This window comes from Notothenia rossii (assembly GCF_949606895.1).
Source record: "Notothenia rossii genome assembly, chromosome: 10".
Classification (NCBI taxonomy): domain Eukaryota; kingdom Metazoa; phylum Chordata; class Actinopteri; order Perciformes; family Nototheniidae; genus Notothenia; species Notothenia rossii.
The window spans coordinates 56,645,255-56,663,499 of NC_136908.1; the positions used below are offsets into that span (position 1 = coordinate 56,645,255).

The 18,245-nt window shown below is 40.8% G+C and overlaps 2 protein-coding genes across 4 annotated transcripts; one reads left to right on the forward strand and one right to left on the reverse strand.

Moving 5' to 3' along the window:
- Positions 1 to 64: 64 nt before the first annotated feature.
- On the reverse strand, positions 65 to 5,226 carry alg12 (ALG12 alpha-1,6-mannosyltransferase). Its single transcript, XM_079654004.1, has 9 exons — positions 5,034 to 5,226; positions 4,261 to 4,393; positions 3,999 to 4,172; positions 3,703 to 3,897; positions 3,207 to 3,311; positions 2,876 to 3,098; positions 2,156 to 2,325; positions 606 to 681; positions 65 to 514 (listed from the first exon to the last, which is right to left on the reverse strand). The coding sequence occupies exons 1-9, from the start codon at positions 5,211 to 5,213 to the stop codon at positions 262 to 264; spliced, it is 1,509 nt and encodes a 502-aa protein (XP_079510130.1). The 5' UTR covers positions 5,214 to 5,226; the 3' UTR covers positions 65 to 261.
- Positions 5,227 to 5,419: 193 nt separating this feature from the next.
- Positions 5,420 to 12,526, forward strand: creld2 (cysteine-rich with EGF-like domains 2). Of its 3 annotated transcripts, none has more exons than XR_013803220.1 (10): positions 5,420 to 5,831; positions 5,950 to 6,032; positions 6,930 to 7,040; positions 7,246 to 7,337; positions 7,455 to 7,631; positions 7,728 to 7,826; positions 8,378 to 8,461; positions 8,618 to 8,713; positions 9,156 to 9,230; positions 9,387 to 9,527. XR_013803220.1 is itself a non-coding variant. In XM_079654006.1 (10 exons), exons 1-10 carry the CDS (start codon positions 5,688 to 5,690, stop codon positions 12,012 to 12,014), a joined length of 1,053 nt encoding a protein of 350 aa, XP_079510132.1. In that variant the 5' UTR covers positions 5,423 to 5,687; the 3' UTR covers positions 12,015 to 12,526. The 3 variants fall into 3 exon arrangements, 2 of the variants coding, with proteins under 2 accessions (XP_079510132.1, XP_079510131.1); XM_079654006.1 differs by lacking the exon at positions 9,156 to 9,230 and adding an exon at positions 11,989 to 12,526 and having other exon boundaries at positions 5,423 to 5,831; XM_079654005.1 differs by lacking the exon at positions 9,156 to 9,230 and adding an exon at positions 9,708 to 10,047 and having other exon boundaries at positions 5,429 to 5,831.
- Positions 12,527 to 18,245: the final 5,719 nt, after the last annotated feature.

Consider the following 18,245-nt stretch of genomic DNA (forward strand, 5'->3'; position numbering starts at 1 on the left):
TGTATTTCTTTGGTAAGCAATAAGATGTAGTTAAATGTACAAATCATTCATAATTAATGTGCAATTTAGGAATTCACTCAGTTTCAGCTTTATTTATCTATATATATATACAAATGATTCATGAGAAATGTAATGCATTATACATCAGCAAAACAAGAGATAACTATTAAACATGATGTAAGAAAGTGTAGTGCAACATATGTCTCTAAATATAACCTTTGAGAACACTTGTTTTGGTCATCTTTAGTCCTATTTGGTCATTTAGTTACTCAATCCTTTTAGTCGTCCGGTTGCAGTGTTTCTCTCCATGAGCACAGTTTTTCTCTCTAACCGCACGGTGACAGGTGGGAAGCGAAACATGTTGAAGGCAATGTTGCTGTAACCTTCAATGAAGGTCAGAGGCTGGTGAGTGTCCTTGAGTTGCTGTATTTTGGTGACATTAGCCTCCATCAGCAGGTGGGTGTACATTTTGATGTCAGGATGTGTGAGGCTCAGGTCCTCACGTTTGTCATATCTGTTCAAAGAGAAACAGAAGTGAGTGCATTACAGAAGTGATATTGGGTACATTAGTCTTGACCAACGTGGGTTGAAAGTGAAACTCTCACCTCCAGTTTCTGTTCTGCTCTAAGAAGCGAGAGACTCCGGTTTCAGCAGCGTAGGTGTCGATGTGAACAAAGACATCTGAGGGGGACATTGTTTACAACAATAAAACGTTTAATGAAAGGTTTTAATGATTGAGAATGTTAGCTTACACTTTTAATGATTACAGGAAAGAAACATTTTTGTTTACTTAATGAAATTGTAGCGACACTAGATTGTAAAAGTACAAGTCCTGCATACTTATATAAAAGTACAACATTATTGGTATCAAAATAAAGTAGAGTACAAAAAATAAAAGTATTTGTTATGGCCCATTTCAGAATAATGTACAATATATAAAATTAAATTACTGGATTATATCTATTGATGCATTCATGTGTTCATCACGGCTGGTAAATGTAGAGCTAATTTACATTGTTTATTTGAATAGGGACAATGCACATTAATGAACACTTTAGACAAATAATGCTTCAAGTGTAAATATGCCGGATTTTAGCTTTGAGCTCATTTCCATCCGTAGTCCCTGACATACAACATATAAGAACATGACATTTGTAAACATAGCAACAAATAAATACATGATATGCAGAAAGAGCAAGAGCAGCACACACAAGTATTTACCACATGGCAGTACAATGTAGCAGCAACGACATATTAAGTGCAAGAGATGATACCCCTGTGTTAAAGTGCATTTAGCGGTGATTGCCCGTCTGTTTGTTTCTCAACCATTCTTTGAGTTGACCTTTAAAACTATTGACAGTGAATCCTGTATCTCAGTAGGGAGGCTATTCCACAATAGCTGCCTTTAATGGAGAGGACATTTTTGTCCGAAAGTGGTCCGTCTACGGTGGACTCCACTGTCTCCTCTGGTTTCTGACCTAGTGCAGCGTCCAGTGTCTTTTTTGTGGATGAATTCCCCTAAGGGAGGGGGGGCCAGTCCATGTAAACATTTATCAAAAAAAATACTTTAAATTGTCAAAGCTCAAGAAATTGTGTTTTTCAAGGATGGTACAGTGGGGGTATGAATTTGGCTTTCTGTCAAACACCTTTATAGCTCTCTTGTACAGCTGTTCTGTTCCAGTTTGTCAAACAGTATTGTATGCTGCTGGATATCTAGCACTGTGATTATAATTCAATGTTTATTTAATAGTTATTTCATATTTAGAATTCCCTTTTCATTTAAATCTGTAAAGTGACTGACACTCAATTAAATATAGTGCAGTAAAAAGTAGAATATTGGCTTCCAAAATTAGTGGAGTATATATGCTATATAAAGATACATACAAGAACATAAAAATACTCAGGTATTTCTTCAGGTTATGTTCTTTATTACATTCCACCACTATTTCAATCACTTTAGGTTAGATACTCGAATAACATACCAACAATTGGAAGGAAATCCAATAATTTCCAGAAAACGTGCATACTGCATACACATATGGTCTAATTATTCTATGATGGTGACATTTTAAGAACATTGAGTTAGTAGCCCTTCTTGAAGGTGGAGCTAATTAATAGTGTTATAGATTTCAAATGTTATGAAAGTGATTCTAACCTGCGGCGCCTGGCATCAACCGGTGCAGTTCCTGCAGCGCTCGGCCCCCTGGGTAGTTGTGGTGGGAGACGTAGAGGCTTAAGCCGGAGTACGCTGCGTTGGTCAATAGCTGGCCGACGACCACCGCAGAGCCCACTTTATACATCCAGGACTTCTGGTAGTTACACAAACTGAAGTACAAAATGAAACAAAGAGGTGAGTGATCTATCGGGGAGAACTAATCAACTTCATGTAGGTCAACTACCACTCAAAACCCACTTGCTTTTATATGATCTTATTTATGTTTTTATGGCTTTAAATGCTATTGTTTTTTATATTAGGGCACTCATGTAAAGGTGTTATATAAATACATGTTATTATTTTACCACATATATTATTATACTATTCACAGGGTACAGCAGAAAGAAATTACATTGCATACAGCTCACAAATGTAATTAAAAACAATAACAAAAAAAAGTAGAATCAACAACTAATTCTTGTTAACATACCGTACACAAATCATTAGTTTAGTGCATTTTTTTAAATACTAAAAATACCAAGAATAAATAGGTCCGAACCTGAAAATACATTTAAATGCCACATATCACAACAAAAAAAAACACACATAGGTTAAAGCACATGTGAGTATGTGGATTGTGTTGGAATCCATCAGACACCGCTATTGGTTGATTCGTTTCCTGCCCTGCTTTATGGAAGAATGTAATATTTTTGGATTTACATGAAGGAGCAGCCTCGGGCAGCCACCAGACTGAGCACGGGGAAAGTGTATATGATGAAGCGCAGCTCCTTGTGGGGCAGCAGCGAGTAGAGGAGGATGAAGCCGACGGTGGGGAGCAGCAGGAACCTCATCCGCCTGTCGAGGAGGCCGAGGGGGACGAAGAGCAGCGTGCAGCCCAGAGCGCGGGGCACGGCGGAGTAAAAGTACCACAGAAAGGGAGAGGTTTACTGGGGAGAGGAGTCAAGGAGGTTACTCTTTTCAGTGGCAGTGAATTAAGAAAAAGGTCATGAACACACATAAGTGGGAGTGTACTCGAGTTCATCAAAGGATATTCCCCAGTCGGAACTCTTGTTGAGAATAGCGTTGTACCACAAAACCTGACCTTCAGGCCACAACAACTTCCTCCAAAAGAAAGAGTCAATAGCCACCGTCAGAGCTGAAAAAAACAAAGAAACAAATAATTATTTATTTTAGGCCTGGATTGCTGCAGGACTCAAAACATGGAAATTAAGACATTTTTGTGGTTAAAACTGAACTGTTTTACAATCTGTCTTGCGACATGAAATACACCAGGTCATGAATTGCAATGTTAGTTTTGACCTCTAGTGATTGAATTTGTGCTTTGAAAATCATACAAAGAAGTTTTCTTTCATGGAGATTATTTTGCTGAACAATATGTGTAAATATTATACATTTTTGTTTGCCACAGAGCTTATTTTCTGCAATAATAATCAAAAATCCAATACAAAAATCTCATTGGCTAACTTTTTTTGTTTGTTTTCCCTACAAAGATATGTCCTCCCCGCAGCGCTCTCTGCTGTTCTCACCCAGTGACAGGACCCCAGCAGGAACAGCGTAGTACAGCAGCTGCAGCAGACCCAGCTTCCTGCTCAACAGTGATATCAGTAACATGAGACCCAGGAAGATGCAGAGCTCTGACCGGAACACGATGATGACCAAAGCTGAGAGGCTGATGAACCGGCTGTATTTCTGAGCCATCCAAGATGTGAACGCTACCAGAACTGAGGACAGAAGAAATGCATCATGTCGATTCACTCACTTATTTAGGGAAATCAATCCAAAAAAACGTATGATTATGAAGATGTATAACCATGCATCTTACCTATTGGCAGTGCAAATACATTAGGCAGAGTCCTGGTGCTGTAGAACATTAGGTGAAACTGAGAAGCACACGTCAGACAGAAGAGCCCCGCAACTGTGGAGCCAAACTGCCTCCTCACCTCCCTCTGCATGTTCCACAGAGCACCGACCACACACACGCCCAGGGAAGCTCGGACTGCACAGAACATAAAGAGAGAACGCATTTGTTTGAAATCAAATAAGTGGATGGGAAGGAACCAATCAGGGGATAATTAAGGGTTTACCCATCAGCTGGGTGTAGAATTTGGGTGCATCCAGCAGAGAGGAGAGGAAGACAGCAGGGGAACAGAGCACGGAGAGAAACAGGGGGCCAAGGAACGTCCGAGGAACCACGCCGGGAAACTCAAGATGGTCATACTGAAACACAGCACAGGCTCTGCTCTCAACAACACTTATACAGTCAGAACTTTGGCAACAAATATATCACATTTCTATCAAAGACATGTTTTTTTTTTAGCTACTCTAGATGTTAAAATGTCTTTTTTTTTGGTAACACCATTTTATCTTCTGATTAAGAGCATCATGATTGAAAACTCAACAACAGCTAATACATTTATCTTACGTAGATAATTATGATAAATACCTTATTTTTTTTTAGAACACTTATGTTATTTGTCTCAACACAAATGTTTGTTTGCAATATGAAATGGAGCTTATTTTTTGTTTATATTGGCATGGCTATTTTAAAGTAGGACAGTGCCATTTTAGTTGTATTAGTAATAGTTATTTATATCATGGCTTTGTATTGCATTAAATGTGCATTTATCAAAAATCTATTAATTGTATACTTTTGGGGTATTTCATGGAATGTATCTAACATTCATACTTTATGTAAAAATGTGAACCTCTAAAATACATACTAAACTGTTTTGTCGGTGTGTTTTGTGTTACGTATTCACAACGTTTGACACTATAATAACAATGATTTCATTCAATGATGCTTTGCAGAGTTAGCTTGTTAGCACACCTAATACCAGCATTTATAACAGCTGCTTACCTTCTCAAAGTTAAGTCTGTGATACAGAATGTCGTGCGCCGCTTGTAAATTAAAGCTCTCCTCAACTTTAGTGAACGGACAAAGGAATAAATGCAAAAGAGTGACAGTTATTAATAAAAACAGCAGAGGTAGCCCTAAAACATTCCTTTTTTCAGCCATGACAGCTGAACAGCTTTTCATCACTTCCGGTCAACACAGGAAGCAAACTACACAATATCGCAAACATTTTTTAAACATTTTTTTATAGTATTTGTACAACATTTTTGTTTATAAAATGTATCTTAAAAGCCAACCAATAAAGAAAAGCTAATAATCTTAAAGGATACTACAAATGTTCCCCAATTTTACACGTGGGGAGCTTTATGTCCCGCGCGTGGCGGCTTGTGATTGGTTGTGCATTCTATTGACACATAGACCTAGCGAATCGGCGCAAGCCACAATTCGACTAAGAGGCAGACGCGGAAATCTAAAAACGCAACGGTTTTTTTCTACAACCGGCATGTAAATAACACTTTGTTGTGCTTTGCATAGATAACGCCAACTTACATTTGATGTTAGGAACGGTCCATTTAGATGTGCCCGAACCGTGCAGCGCTTTAATATTAGCTACAAGCTTGCTTAAACGTGTGCCTTGATATGAATTGATCGGCTGAGATGCTGTCCACCGGTCCACAGCTGCGTCTACTGCGGCTTTTGTCTTGTGTAACTCTTGTTTTACTTTTCCAAGTCACCGACAGCAAGAAAGATTTAAAAAGCTTCTGTTCTACCTGTCGGATAATAACAGATAACTTCAACAAGGTAAGAGCACGACACCAAACCCCTGCTTTGTGTTGTGGTGCCAGATGCATGAAACATGTTGTTCCCAGAATTCCCCTGTTTCTTTCTACAAACAGTGACATTATTTTTTGTATTTTAGGGCTTTGAAAGAACTGCAAAACAGAATTTTGGTGGGGGCAACACAGCCTGGGAGGAGAGGACACTGTCTAGATATGAGACAAGGTGAGGTTATGTCCTGTTCATGTCACCCTGCCCTAGTAACCGGTCATAGGAGCTGTGCTTATTTACTTAACAGATCTCTTATACTAACCTTATCAAAGTCCTAGAACAATATGTACTACCTCCAGCAGCACAGTAACACACTCAAAGCAGCCCGGTCTAATTGCTGCTCACAACTCATTCAGTCTGGCTCCAGCAACCCCAAGCGTCTGTGCTCCAACATCAGCAAACTTCTCAAACCCTGTGACAACGCCACCTCATCCTTCACCACCAAACAGTGCAACTCCTTCCTCTCGTTACATTTACAGCAATCTGACACCCTCATCAGCTCCCCCAACTGCCCATCGCCACCATCATTTATTAACTCCTCCCTCAGATCTGGATCAGTTCCCCCCTCTCTCAAACTGGCTGCTATCACACCCATTCTCTAAAGACCTGGACTCACACCTGACATCCTGTCCAACTTCCGGCCCATCTCAAATCTCCCCTTTCTGTCAAAAATACTTGAACGTGGCATTGCCTCACAACTAAAATCTGACCTCAGCTCCAATGACCTCTTTGAACCATTTCAATCCGGTTTCCGATCAACCCATCAGAGACTTACAAAACGTACAAAAACTCACCTCTTCAATCTGGCTTTTAATGTGTGATTGTTTTTGTATTGCTTGACTTTTATTTGACTTTAACTATATATATATGTAATCTGTTGTTCTTTTCTTTTCACTATATCTGTAAAGCCTCTTTAAGCACCTGTAAAAGCACTAACAAAATAAATCTATTATTACCTTGTGCCCAAGTGACAGGTAACACAGGCATACTTTCAAACTACTGCATTTGGCTACACTCATTTCTTCTTATCACACAGTTTATGTTTTATATGTATACCATTTTCCTTTGCAGTGAGATCCGTCTCATGGAGATCGTGGAAGGGCTGTGTGACAGCAGCAGCTTCGAATGCAACCACATGGTAGAAGAGCACGAAGACCTCTTTGAAACTTGGTGGTTCAAGAGGTGAGTTGCGTATCCAGTCAGATTGTTGACAACACGGTCAGGCACACAGGTTGGATTTCAACTGTCAATTTCACCACACTAGGATGTAACCCATGTTGTGTAAAATAAGACAGACATTACGAGAACACACTGACAGATGTTTCACACACACATTTTGTGTATGTTTGACTTGTGTGAAACCTCATCTCTTCCTGTTGCATCACAGGAAAACAAAACATCCTGATCTGCATAAATGGTTCTGCATCGACACGATAAAAGTGTGCTGTCCAAAGGGAATGTTTGGACCGGACTGCAGCGGTAAGGAAAACGTTAGGAGACTGTAGATACAACATGATGTACTGAACAAATAACCTGAAGCTAAAAGTGGTGAACTATTTCTGTTTGTGCCGTCTTTTGGGGATTTTATCTTTGAAGCTTGTGTGGGGGGCTCTGAGAGACCTTGTCATGGGAATGGGAAGTGTGATGGCGACGGGACTCGCGGGGGGGACGGGAAATGCAGCTGTGACCACTCTTACAGAGGAGAGTTCTGCCTGGACTGCATCGACGGGTACTTCAACGAAGTGAGGAACGACACATTCTCTCTGTGCACAGGTACACTCCAAAAGCCACGAGACAGAACATAACATGCATCATTATATAGAGTGCGTGTGTCATGAGTGTGAATTTGGGCTTCGACTCTTCCTGCAGAATGCGACTCGTCCTGCAAAACCTGCACTGGTGCAACCAATCAGGACTGTGAAGAGTGCAAAGAAGGCTGGGAGGACGATGACCAGGAAGCGTGTGTTGGTAAGTGGACCAATAACAAGCCTCCATGTAGTCTTCAGGAAATATGCTTTCTGTTCTGAGTCAAACATAGATGAGATATGTGTACTTTTTGCAGATTTGTTTCCTTGTTACTACGGTTACGGCTGCAACCTCGTCTACTTTCTTTGCATTTTCTTTTTCTTTCTTTTACATTACTTTTACCTGACTGCTAATGCATTCTTAGATTGACCATCATAATGTTTTCCTATGTACAACTAAATTGTATAAAAATATTTCAATATTTAGGATTACGTAATCTCCAAAATAAAAAAAAAACTCAGATTGGGGATCTGGTGTCAGTGCAGTATCTTCAAGCTCAAACCGACATAGAAGGCAGTTTACACAAACAAAGATGTGTAACCAAATGCATACAATTATAGGACACCATGAATAGTATGTTCTGTATGTCTTCAGACTCGATATTCTCATATTATTGGTGTGTATTTTTCCAGGTAGATTTCCTAATTTCCCAAGCTTTAGGATTAAGACAAACTCATACTTTGGAAATCAGTCAATTTCTCTATTTGTCCCAGATGTAAACGAGTGCTCCAAAGATCCTTCTCCGTGTGAGGAAGATCAATACTGCCTTAACACGGACGGCTCCTACTCCTGCAAGGGTAAATACTCACTCACAGTTTTGCACAAAATACAGTCTGCAATATTTAGACCCATCAATAGCTACTGCATAATAAATCCTATTACGCATACATTTGCTATTATCGTTTATAAAATGTAAGTGTTGCTTGTGTAATGTTTCACTTTGTCCTTTGCAGCCTGTGACAAAGTGTGCTCCGGATGCACAGGGCCCGGTCCTGATAGCTGCCAGGCGTGTGCCAGCGGCTACCAACACACAGAGGGCACCTGCACAGGTACAAAGGAGATCAAGTATCTGATAGTTTGGGCTTTAATTCATAACGTTGACATGCAAATAAACATTCAAAAGCAGCACAGCTTTTTTTCTATTCAGTTTGAACCCAATATCTTTGCACAGTCGCAGGTAAAGATAAGACTACACTATTATTAGTAATATAATCTTTGTAGAATAACATTTCAGTGGTCAGATTGTTTTCCGACCAAACGTTTCCATAGAATTCAGAGCATTTTAAAATTGAAATGTATTGAAAATAGTGATGTAATTATTTCCAAAATTCTCATTTTTATATTTCTTACAACATTCTGATTCAATAGCTATTGGTTGGCATTAGGCCTTGGCAATTACACCAAATTATATACTTAAATACTAACAGCTCGATAATCACATTTATATAACCCCATTAACAAAACATCAACAATTTTCCCCAATTTCTTTAGAATGATGACATCATGAAATATTGCGAGATAATTGCAGCTTCATTCCAAAACCATTTCTGATGCGTGGAAATGAATGTAAATAAATCAGTGTTTCACTTGTTTATGTTGTAGATCAATTCTAGAAAAATGTGTGCAGTATTTTTTTAAACAGATGTAGTATAAATTGCTATAATCCCTTGTTAGTAAATCTTGTGTTTTGGCAAAAGAAAATTGAAATATTTTGTTTTCCAGATATCGACGAGTGTTCCCAGCCTGAGCCGGTCTGCACCAGGGACAACGAGGAGTGTGTCAACAATAAAGGAAGCTACGTGTGCTTCTGCTCCGAAGGCTATGAGGAGCGAGATGACGAGTGTGTCCAGAAGATAGAGCCAGGTGAGGATCACTGTGGGTTTTCACACTCACAGTAAAAAGTATGATTTTGAAAATAGAAATGTGTCGTCAGAATTACGTTTTTAAAGAAATGTGGCTGTCCTCATCACTGTAAAGTTAAACTATGATTGTCAATTTGAAAAGGCAATATATTCAACGTATTATTTATTACATTCTTATCAGAAAAAGAGGAGTCGGAAACATCCGAGACGACCACAAGCGCACACGGGGAGCTTTGATGTAAAAACTAAAAGGGATCCAAATTGAAAGAACGGTTGGATTTTCTGCACACCTGATGCCGCCCATTTTTTAATCGTCGACTACATGCACCAGCTGCACTTAGAACCAACAAAAGCTGGCCACTGGACAGTGTTTGGAGCATGGATTAAAGGACACACAAAAAAAAGACACGTTACGCTCTCAGTATGCTGCTCATTGTTGCTTTTCCACTTTCTTTATTTGTTGTTTGGTTTTAAATCAAAGGTGTTTCAATAAAGGTGAATTCTGTTGAATTTAAAATCCATGTCCACATCTGTGTATTTTCTTGTACAATTATTATCGGTTCTTATTCTTGAGAAGCCGGGTCCTAAATTAGGTTAAAGTTAGATTGCTGCAGTGATCAAATTTGACCACAAGGTGGCAGCCTAGTCACATGGAATATGGACACTCGCGGTATAAAGTGGAGGTCTTAATCTAGAAAGGGTGAGATAGATACTTTCTCTTATCTCATTTCCTCACATCTAAGCCGTTTTGATTCATGATCATATTGGTGTTTTCCATAGGGAATCATATTGTAGCCTATACCTTCTCTTCATGTTCTATATCCTCAATTTCAGGGTATTCTCATACATTAATCCACAGTTTTTTCCATTTTGCCTTGATTTATAGAAAACCATTCAATACTTACATACTTGAAAGTGTGCTTCACCTTCACCACTCAGATGTTAGGAAGCTTTTTTGGAGGGGGCCTTCCTGTGGCCCCGTTAGGATCAAAGCATATTTTGGTAACCCAGGTCTCACCTTGCAATAAGGCTTCCTGTTGGATGATGTCAGCTGTTTGGACTCCACTGCCAAGGAGAAGCAGCCAGTCGAGACCTGTCTGAGCTGGTAGTGAAGCAGCAGAGACGCAATCATAAACCCCCCCAGCATCCCCCTCCAATTTTCACCTCTTGGTGTTATGGGAAAAGGCTCTTTCCCAGATGTACAGTGTAATTCCTTTCTAAAACACAGGGTTGATGATAATTCATGTCCAATAAGTTACATTACATTTCTCCTTTCTCCTCCTACATGTTTTGGCTGGAATATACAATATGGAGTCGCTAAAATGGATTTTCTTTTGTCGACATTTTGCATGGAACCATACAGTAGAAACATATTTAAGACTGAAAATTAAGCAGAAACGAGCAGCTTCTATTATTGTTAACGCTTCTTTGCCTTTCATCACTTAGGTGCACTATGTCAACCGCTGACTTCTTGTAAGTCATTGTGAATGGGTTATGGGAATATAATTATATATAACTTGGTAGATCCAAAGAACATTTTGGGCTTCTGGAGTAACAGATTTATGGGACCAGGCATATCCATTTGAACCCTAACCCTTTTATTTGAGTATAAGTAACCCAAATGGTCTCAACACTTAGAAAATGATAACAGACCATTTAGGTTGGAATCAGCTTCTGTTGGATCTCAGTCAGGCTTAAACTTAAGAAATGTTGAACTTGTGACCTTCTCTGAGAGCTCTCCTAACCACTGGGCTTGCCTGCTGTTGAAGTTAGCGTATATTGTTTACTCCACATGCTGCCCTTTCGTGTGGTGTGGTGAATCCCTGGTCCGACTCCATAAAACGTGCACCGAGTGGATGGTGTTTGTGTGTCACATGCGTGTGTTTACACACATTGCAGCAGCATGTGCACAAATACTCTGTGGTCAGAGGGGCACCCTGTTGTTTGCTCTTGACTTTGTGGTGTTTTTTCTCCTGCCAGTAAATCTCAGCTGTGGAGCACATTATCCAGCTGCAGTGGGGTGAGTATGAGGACAGAGACAGGGTTACAGAAGAAACCCAGCAGTGTGTAGAGGAAGAAGATGACACTGAGCTGATAGCAGCACAATATCCTCCACTTATAGAGAGGCTTTTTAATTATAGCAGAGCAGGACACCCTGCCCTCTGCTGCCAGGCACCAAATTGCGTCTCTGATTCCACTCCTCATCCTCTCTCAGCGCTGCTGTTTCCCAAGCCTTTTCTTAGACAACAATCCTCTTTGTTCCATTGTAAGGCGGTGGGACCGAGATAATCATAGTGCTGAGGTACGCTGAGGGAAACTGCATGCAAAACCAGAAGCCAGATGTGGCACCATGTGCTTTTGTTCAGCTGTCAGTGGCCTGCACCGCCTCTGATGTCAGGCACGCCTTAAACTTGTTGCCCTGCCTCTCCTGATGCGGTTGTGTCTGCCTTTCTTTCACCCAGCTGGACGCTCAACCGCCAACGATTAAGCCAGACAAATTGGAAACTCCACAGAGCAGAGCTGGGAACTTTCCTTTGCACTGCGAAAGGAGTTGCAGGGACTGTCTTAAATGAACCCGACTACAGCACTCCCGCTCCAAGATGCTTTATAAAATACAGTTTTTGGCGGGAAATGAAAGCATTTGATGGGGAGCAGAGGCACATCTGGGGCTGCATGTGTATCTGTAGCCGCCCGCCTCAGGTTAAGGAGGGGAAATGTGTGTTGTGTGTGAGAGAGTTTTAACCAATGACTTGTCAGTGTGACCCCCGAAACTCAGATGAACCCAAATACTTGATTTCATCGGAGAGGCATTTTGCTGTCATGTTTAGTGTGCATCTGAGGGTACCCATGGAAACCCATATGCACTTTTGTTTCTGCAGATGAATTGCAATTCCAAACATGTCATGTCTGTTTCATATCGTTCCTAAAAAAGCTAGAAAATACAGTCTGTCCATTCATTGTATGTTTGTGCAATGGACAGATCATTTTTGTAACTGCTTCTATAAAGTGCCAATGAAGTAAAATGTTAAAACAATATGTGAAAAAACGCAGTCATCTCTTTTTTTAACAGCCTGTAAACATGACTTTGATATATATTAGCGTACAAGTGGATATGGTGAATGTGTTCCCTAACGATTCACATCCAATTGGCACGTAGCAACATTAGCATTCAGTCTCAATTGGTAAGTAAGGAGCTGTAATGAAGAAATGATATTCTCTTGGTCACTTTTCCCCTGTAACTATACTAGATACTCATTTTCATTTTCCATTACTGGATCAAGCAGCGCTGAATTGACTGAGCATGTTTTTCAATTTCTTTCTCCGATTTTCAATTGACTTTAGATGGGAGCAAACAGGGAAATATAATGTGAAGCTGAATTATTTACATCATGAGGTAAATCTTTTCACAACGCCGCGGTCAAGCTGCGCCTGGGCCCGAAGCAGCAGAGAAATAATGTATTAGCAAAACATCCAATAACACCAGTGTTTCCCTCTCGTGTAAAACTGATATGCTACCTGGGAGTATTCGGTTCAATAGGATTGTAAAACCAATCCAAACAGTTTCAATTATTCAGCATGTTATGTGTCTCTGTTGGTTCATTGTGCTGAGAAGGAAAATAGTTTTTGATGTTGCCAAAGACTTATATTTTGTGTACCCTTTCTATAAAGATTTGCCGCATGTTCACGAAAATGTCTCGGTCTTAAAAATAAGATCTTATTTCATTAAATCAGAATGAGGGACACACGACTCAATCGTTTTTTTGAAGTGAGGAGAAAGAGGAAGAGGAGGAGGGGGGGCTAGCAGACAGGGAGTGGCATGGTGCTAGCTTGCACGCTCTCTGCTAAACAGAGATTTCACAGACGGACAGGTAGGATGGATCGATCTTACCCACCTTTGTTTGATCTCAAAGCCAGCGCCCGTCTGTGTTTGTGTCTGTCTGCACGTGAAGGCAGACACATTAGTCTTGTGTGTTTGTGTGTGTGCACCTCTGTGTGACTGTCTGGCCTCTGGTCTCTTACCCCCTGTCAGGAATGAGGAGAGACAGGCTTTGATCTACCTCCACGCAGAAGTCCTGCCTCCTAAAATCGTTTTTTGATGCTATAGGGAAGTCAAAAGAGAAATTGCACCTCATTCATTCAGTGCATACAGTATTACAACTTGTTCTTAAAGGGGCCCTATTATGCTCATTGTCAGGTTCATAATAGCATGTTGTGCCTCTACTGGGACTTGTTTAAATGATTTAATGTCAAAAAGGTATTTATTCTTCTCATACTGCCTGTGCTGCAGCACCTCTTTTCACCCTCTGTCTGAAATCAATTGGTTAGCTGGCCGGTCTTTTGGTCGTCATCTTTTTCTAGTGCCTTTACACCCACAGGTAGGTATACCCTTACCAGGTTTTACGTCAGCATGACCATATACACTCTGTCACATCGTAAAAAGTCAACCAGATGTTGATTCTGTAATTACAAATCTGGTTGCCAAGACCAAGAAGATATTTTTCCTTCAGAGCCTCATACAAAGCTCTCTTTAGTGTCTGCATTTGGAGTTTATACCTTGAAAACTCAACCTAAAAGGTTTATCGTGTAGGTGATAGTATGACCTCCTTCACACTGGGTTGTAAAACTGTATATTTTACCATGAATAGGCACTATTTTGTATTGTTAACACTGCGGTAACATAAACCACTAGTTCGCTCCCCACATCAAAGGCATATTTCTCTCTGACTGTTCAAGAGCTTCAACCTCTTTCTCTAGCAGTTGTAAAAGCCTGGTGGAAGCTGATTTCTCGTAGTGGTGTGTGTGTTGCCATGGCGCTCAGGCAGTGTTGACACGAGACGGTGTAAACAGACGTGGAGGAAAAGGAACAAGGTGGGAGAGTGTAGGCAATAGAGCAGGTCACACAGACAGACAACACAGTCTGGACGGCGGGGGTGGGGGGGGGGGGGGGGGTTAGCATTTAGCGAGTTCACAGGTTTATTCTGTGTGTACCTTAACTGTAAAGCGTGCAGTCATCCGGCTAAATCCACAGTCAAACCCCATTAGGAAACAGATTTAAATAATCTAATGCCTTTTTCTTACTCAACTGATAATAGTTCTTTGGTGTGTTTATTCATAGCATGGTCTAAGGAAGAACCCATCATCTTTGAGTGGATCCAACCAAAGGGAAGTTATTTTTTAATTTAGTTTACATTTCGCGACAGGGCTTTTATTCAGAATTCATGTGGTGTAAAAATGATTGGAAATAACATACTAGAAACAGCTATCAAACTATTTACTTTGCAGCATTCATGTTTTTTTCGCATTACGACTTAAAGCGGGAAAGTCAGAAGAGTAAATTCACAACTAAGGAAAAAAAGACCATCCAAGGACCAAGTGAGTGCCCCATTGGCTGAGGTCTGTGCTCATCAAATGCCAGTGTTGTTAACAGTCAGGTTTATGGTGATGAATCTCATATTCAATCATCTTTTTGCTCTGTTTTTGGTCGCCATCAACTCTCAAGACAAATATGTGGCTTTTAAGTGCTCCACTTTGTTTCCCGGCTAATTGCTATCAAAAAGTAGCACACAGTGGGCATAGCCAAGCTTTTATTTAGCTGGAAACGTAAATCGATAAGAGCGGTGCTACTGAAACGAAACCGTTTGTGAAACAAAAAAACAAATAATGAGCTGGAAACGCTCAAATGCTCACAAATGCAAAAGGTTAAAATAGCAGAAATGTCTACGAATATATTTCTTTAACGACCAAAATTAAGGTTTACATAGTGTCCAAACCGTAATGACTTTTGGCCAGTTGAAGTCCAAAAGTGCCAAGTCATTTAAAGAGGCTGGAAGTGTAAGACTAGCTCTTGGTTGGTAAGTGGGTTGCAAAAAACTTCATATGTATATATTTCACTTTCACTATTTCACTTCCAAGCCTAAGTGCACAACAAAGTCTGATCTCAGATTCCAGTCATGGTATTTTTCCAATCTCAAATGTTGTCAGCTGCACGGTCATTATACAGCCTACTACTGCCAGGCCATCAAAAACATTCTCACATGTGACATCTTGATCCAACTTCCTCACGTGACTCGCTCTGATCCGCGTTTTATTGGGTAGTTTAGTGAATGTGTTTTCATTGCAACATAATAAGAGAGGACACAAGTCTCTTCTGAACCTTCAAAGCCACGCGGCCACATGAAAGCAATGAGCGGCCCATCACAACAACAGGCATCAATTCCATTTTCCCCCATATTATAATCTTCTGGATATGAAACAGGCCTGGGCTTCTGTGTCATTCTCTATGGATCTCATTTCCTGGCTGTTATCGGTTCATATGACTTTGTTTTTTCTGGACGGGATCCGTAGAGAGAGCCTCGATCCCAGGAGGGCTCAGCAGCAGTGACCACCTGATGGCGGTTATGCAACTGACGGGTACTTTCGGTCAGAGCAAGGGGTGATTCATCTTCAGTTTGACAACTTCAGGGTGAGAAGAAAAATCCTTCCTTTGACAGGGCAGATTTTTTTAATGGTGCCTACTGAAAATAGAAAAGGAATTGAAGGAAAGGTGGAAATTAACACATATCAAACGGGCTTTTTTTAAATGTAAAATTAGGGTTGGACAGTGAGGTTTCCAGGAAAGAGAGTGCTTTCTGTATTGAGCGCTATGTTGATGAGTCTGCAGTCGGACAGAGTGAGGGCAGCGAGTGCAGCACTGCTGGGTCAGCGAAGCCTTGGCTGTTACCTCTCTGTCAGCTCAGCACTTTTGGACATATATCTGCCATGTGGAGCTGCCATGCCACTCATTCCCCACAGAACCCGCTCTGCTGAGGCTTCTCCCTTCCTACGTACCATTGTGTCTTTTACAGCTACAAAATACTAAATCATCCAAAATGTATAATATTTCATAAGCTCTGTATCACCTGAACTGACTCAAGGAAGCTAGAAATACAGCAATATATAGGATATTCTGAATCAGAGCTATGAAACAACATTGAGGTAGTTAACATTTAGATTTTGTCCAATTGCTTTGAAGGGAACTGCACTGAACATTTCACATTTGTGTTAATTCTACTGGGTTGTGAAGTGCATCAGCTAGGAAGAAAAACAATATTTGTACTTTTGAAAGCTCTTACCAAATGCCACAGATAACAGAAAACATTATTTTCACCGAGTACACTGAGTAGTCCTCATAAAGATCAGTAAACTGAACCTTATGAGTAGAAAATGCCCTAATGTATCAATACTGCATTTAACATTATGCATGTTAAGTCCTGCACTTGAAACTTGACTAAAATTAAAATCTTATTTAGTAAAGTATTTACTGTCTGCAAAAGGTACATATGAAATTAAGTACCCAGAGAATTTGATCATTTGAGTGTTATATCGTTATATATTCTATTACTGTGTTTTATAAAAATTCTTTTCAAGTTATCATTTTTTTTCCACAGTCCATAGGCTGCTGAAACACATACATTTTTCCTCAGGGGATCAATAAAGACATCTGATCTTTATTTATGCTTGTGTTGACAGCCAGCTATCTAAAGCTTTCAAACAACTGTAGTGAAGAACAACATCCTGTCCAGCACTTGAGTTAATATACCTCATGTATTTCCACCACTGACACTATCAATGCCACACTAGCTTCTCTCCTCTTGTCATTGCCCATTTGACCACTGGGTGGCAACCTTCGTGTAAGATGCATCAGTCAGTGGTCCCACTGTGGCCCACACATGTACTGACTTAATAGCCAGAAACATCTGGACACACGAGCAAATCAAAGGCTGGCCACAGCTGTAGACAGAGAGCGTCCAGCAGAGCTTTCTCCTCCAGGCGGCCTGTCTTTGTTTTACTGCTCTGAGTCTGTGCCTTCATGAGCCTCCTCGCCTCAGGACCTGCATCTTTTAATTTACGACGGTCCGCTAGAAGAAATCGCTCCCCGCTGTAGTTACGTAAACAACACCATGCATTCCCATCATGTAGCGTTGTGGTGGCCTCAGGTGATGATCCTCAGTCAGACAAAGCCTGTTTGTGTTTATAGCGCACATATGTAGGAGACCGATCCGCAATCATTAAGGTGGAGGAATGTATGTGCCTGGTAAACATGTGCATTTCTGTATGTACAGTGGGGTGGTTGTTCAGTTGCTATATGGGCCACAGGTTTACACATTGTGGTAGGTTATTCTGGCCGGAAAGCTGAGCAGTAAGAGGTTAAATGACGGTGACATAACACAACCTCTGTCTTCAGTCTGTACAGTTTATTCGCTTTCTCCAACCGGCTTTTTATTGCAAAGTGGAAAAGAGAGTAGAAAGGGCTTCCAGTCTTTCATCCCTTCACTGAAAATGTAAATGAAGCGTGTGACCAAATGACTACACAGCTTGATCTGGCAGGTTTACATAATGCTGGAACCGAGTCGGTGTCCCGTGGCCAAGCAATAGCAGCTCCGGCTTGGCCTACATCCTGTTTCTGGGACTCTTTAGCGATGGCTGTGAATGGCTCTGGTAGCAAACGATGTGGAAGTGTCTCTGATAGCTGAGAGAAAGGGAAGGCAGGGAGCTGCCCACTCACCAGCCTGCCGCTGCCCCCGCACACAACACTCACACACACACACACACACACACAAGCATACTCACACACACCAGGGACGCTTGCATATTGGCACAAACGAGGCTCATGGGTGCGCTGTCATTCATTTCAAATCGTCAGGTGGAAAAACAAATAGAAATCACAACATTTAATTCT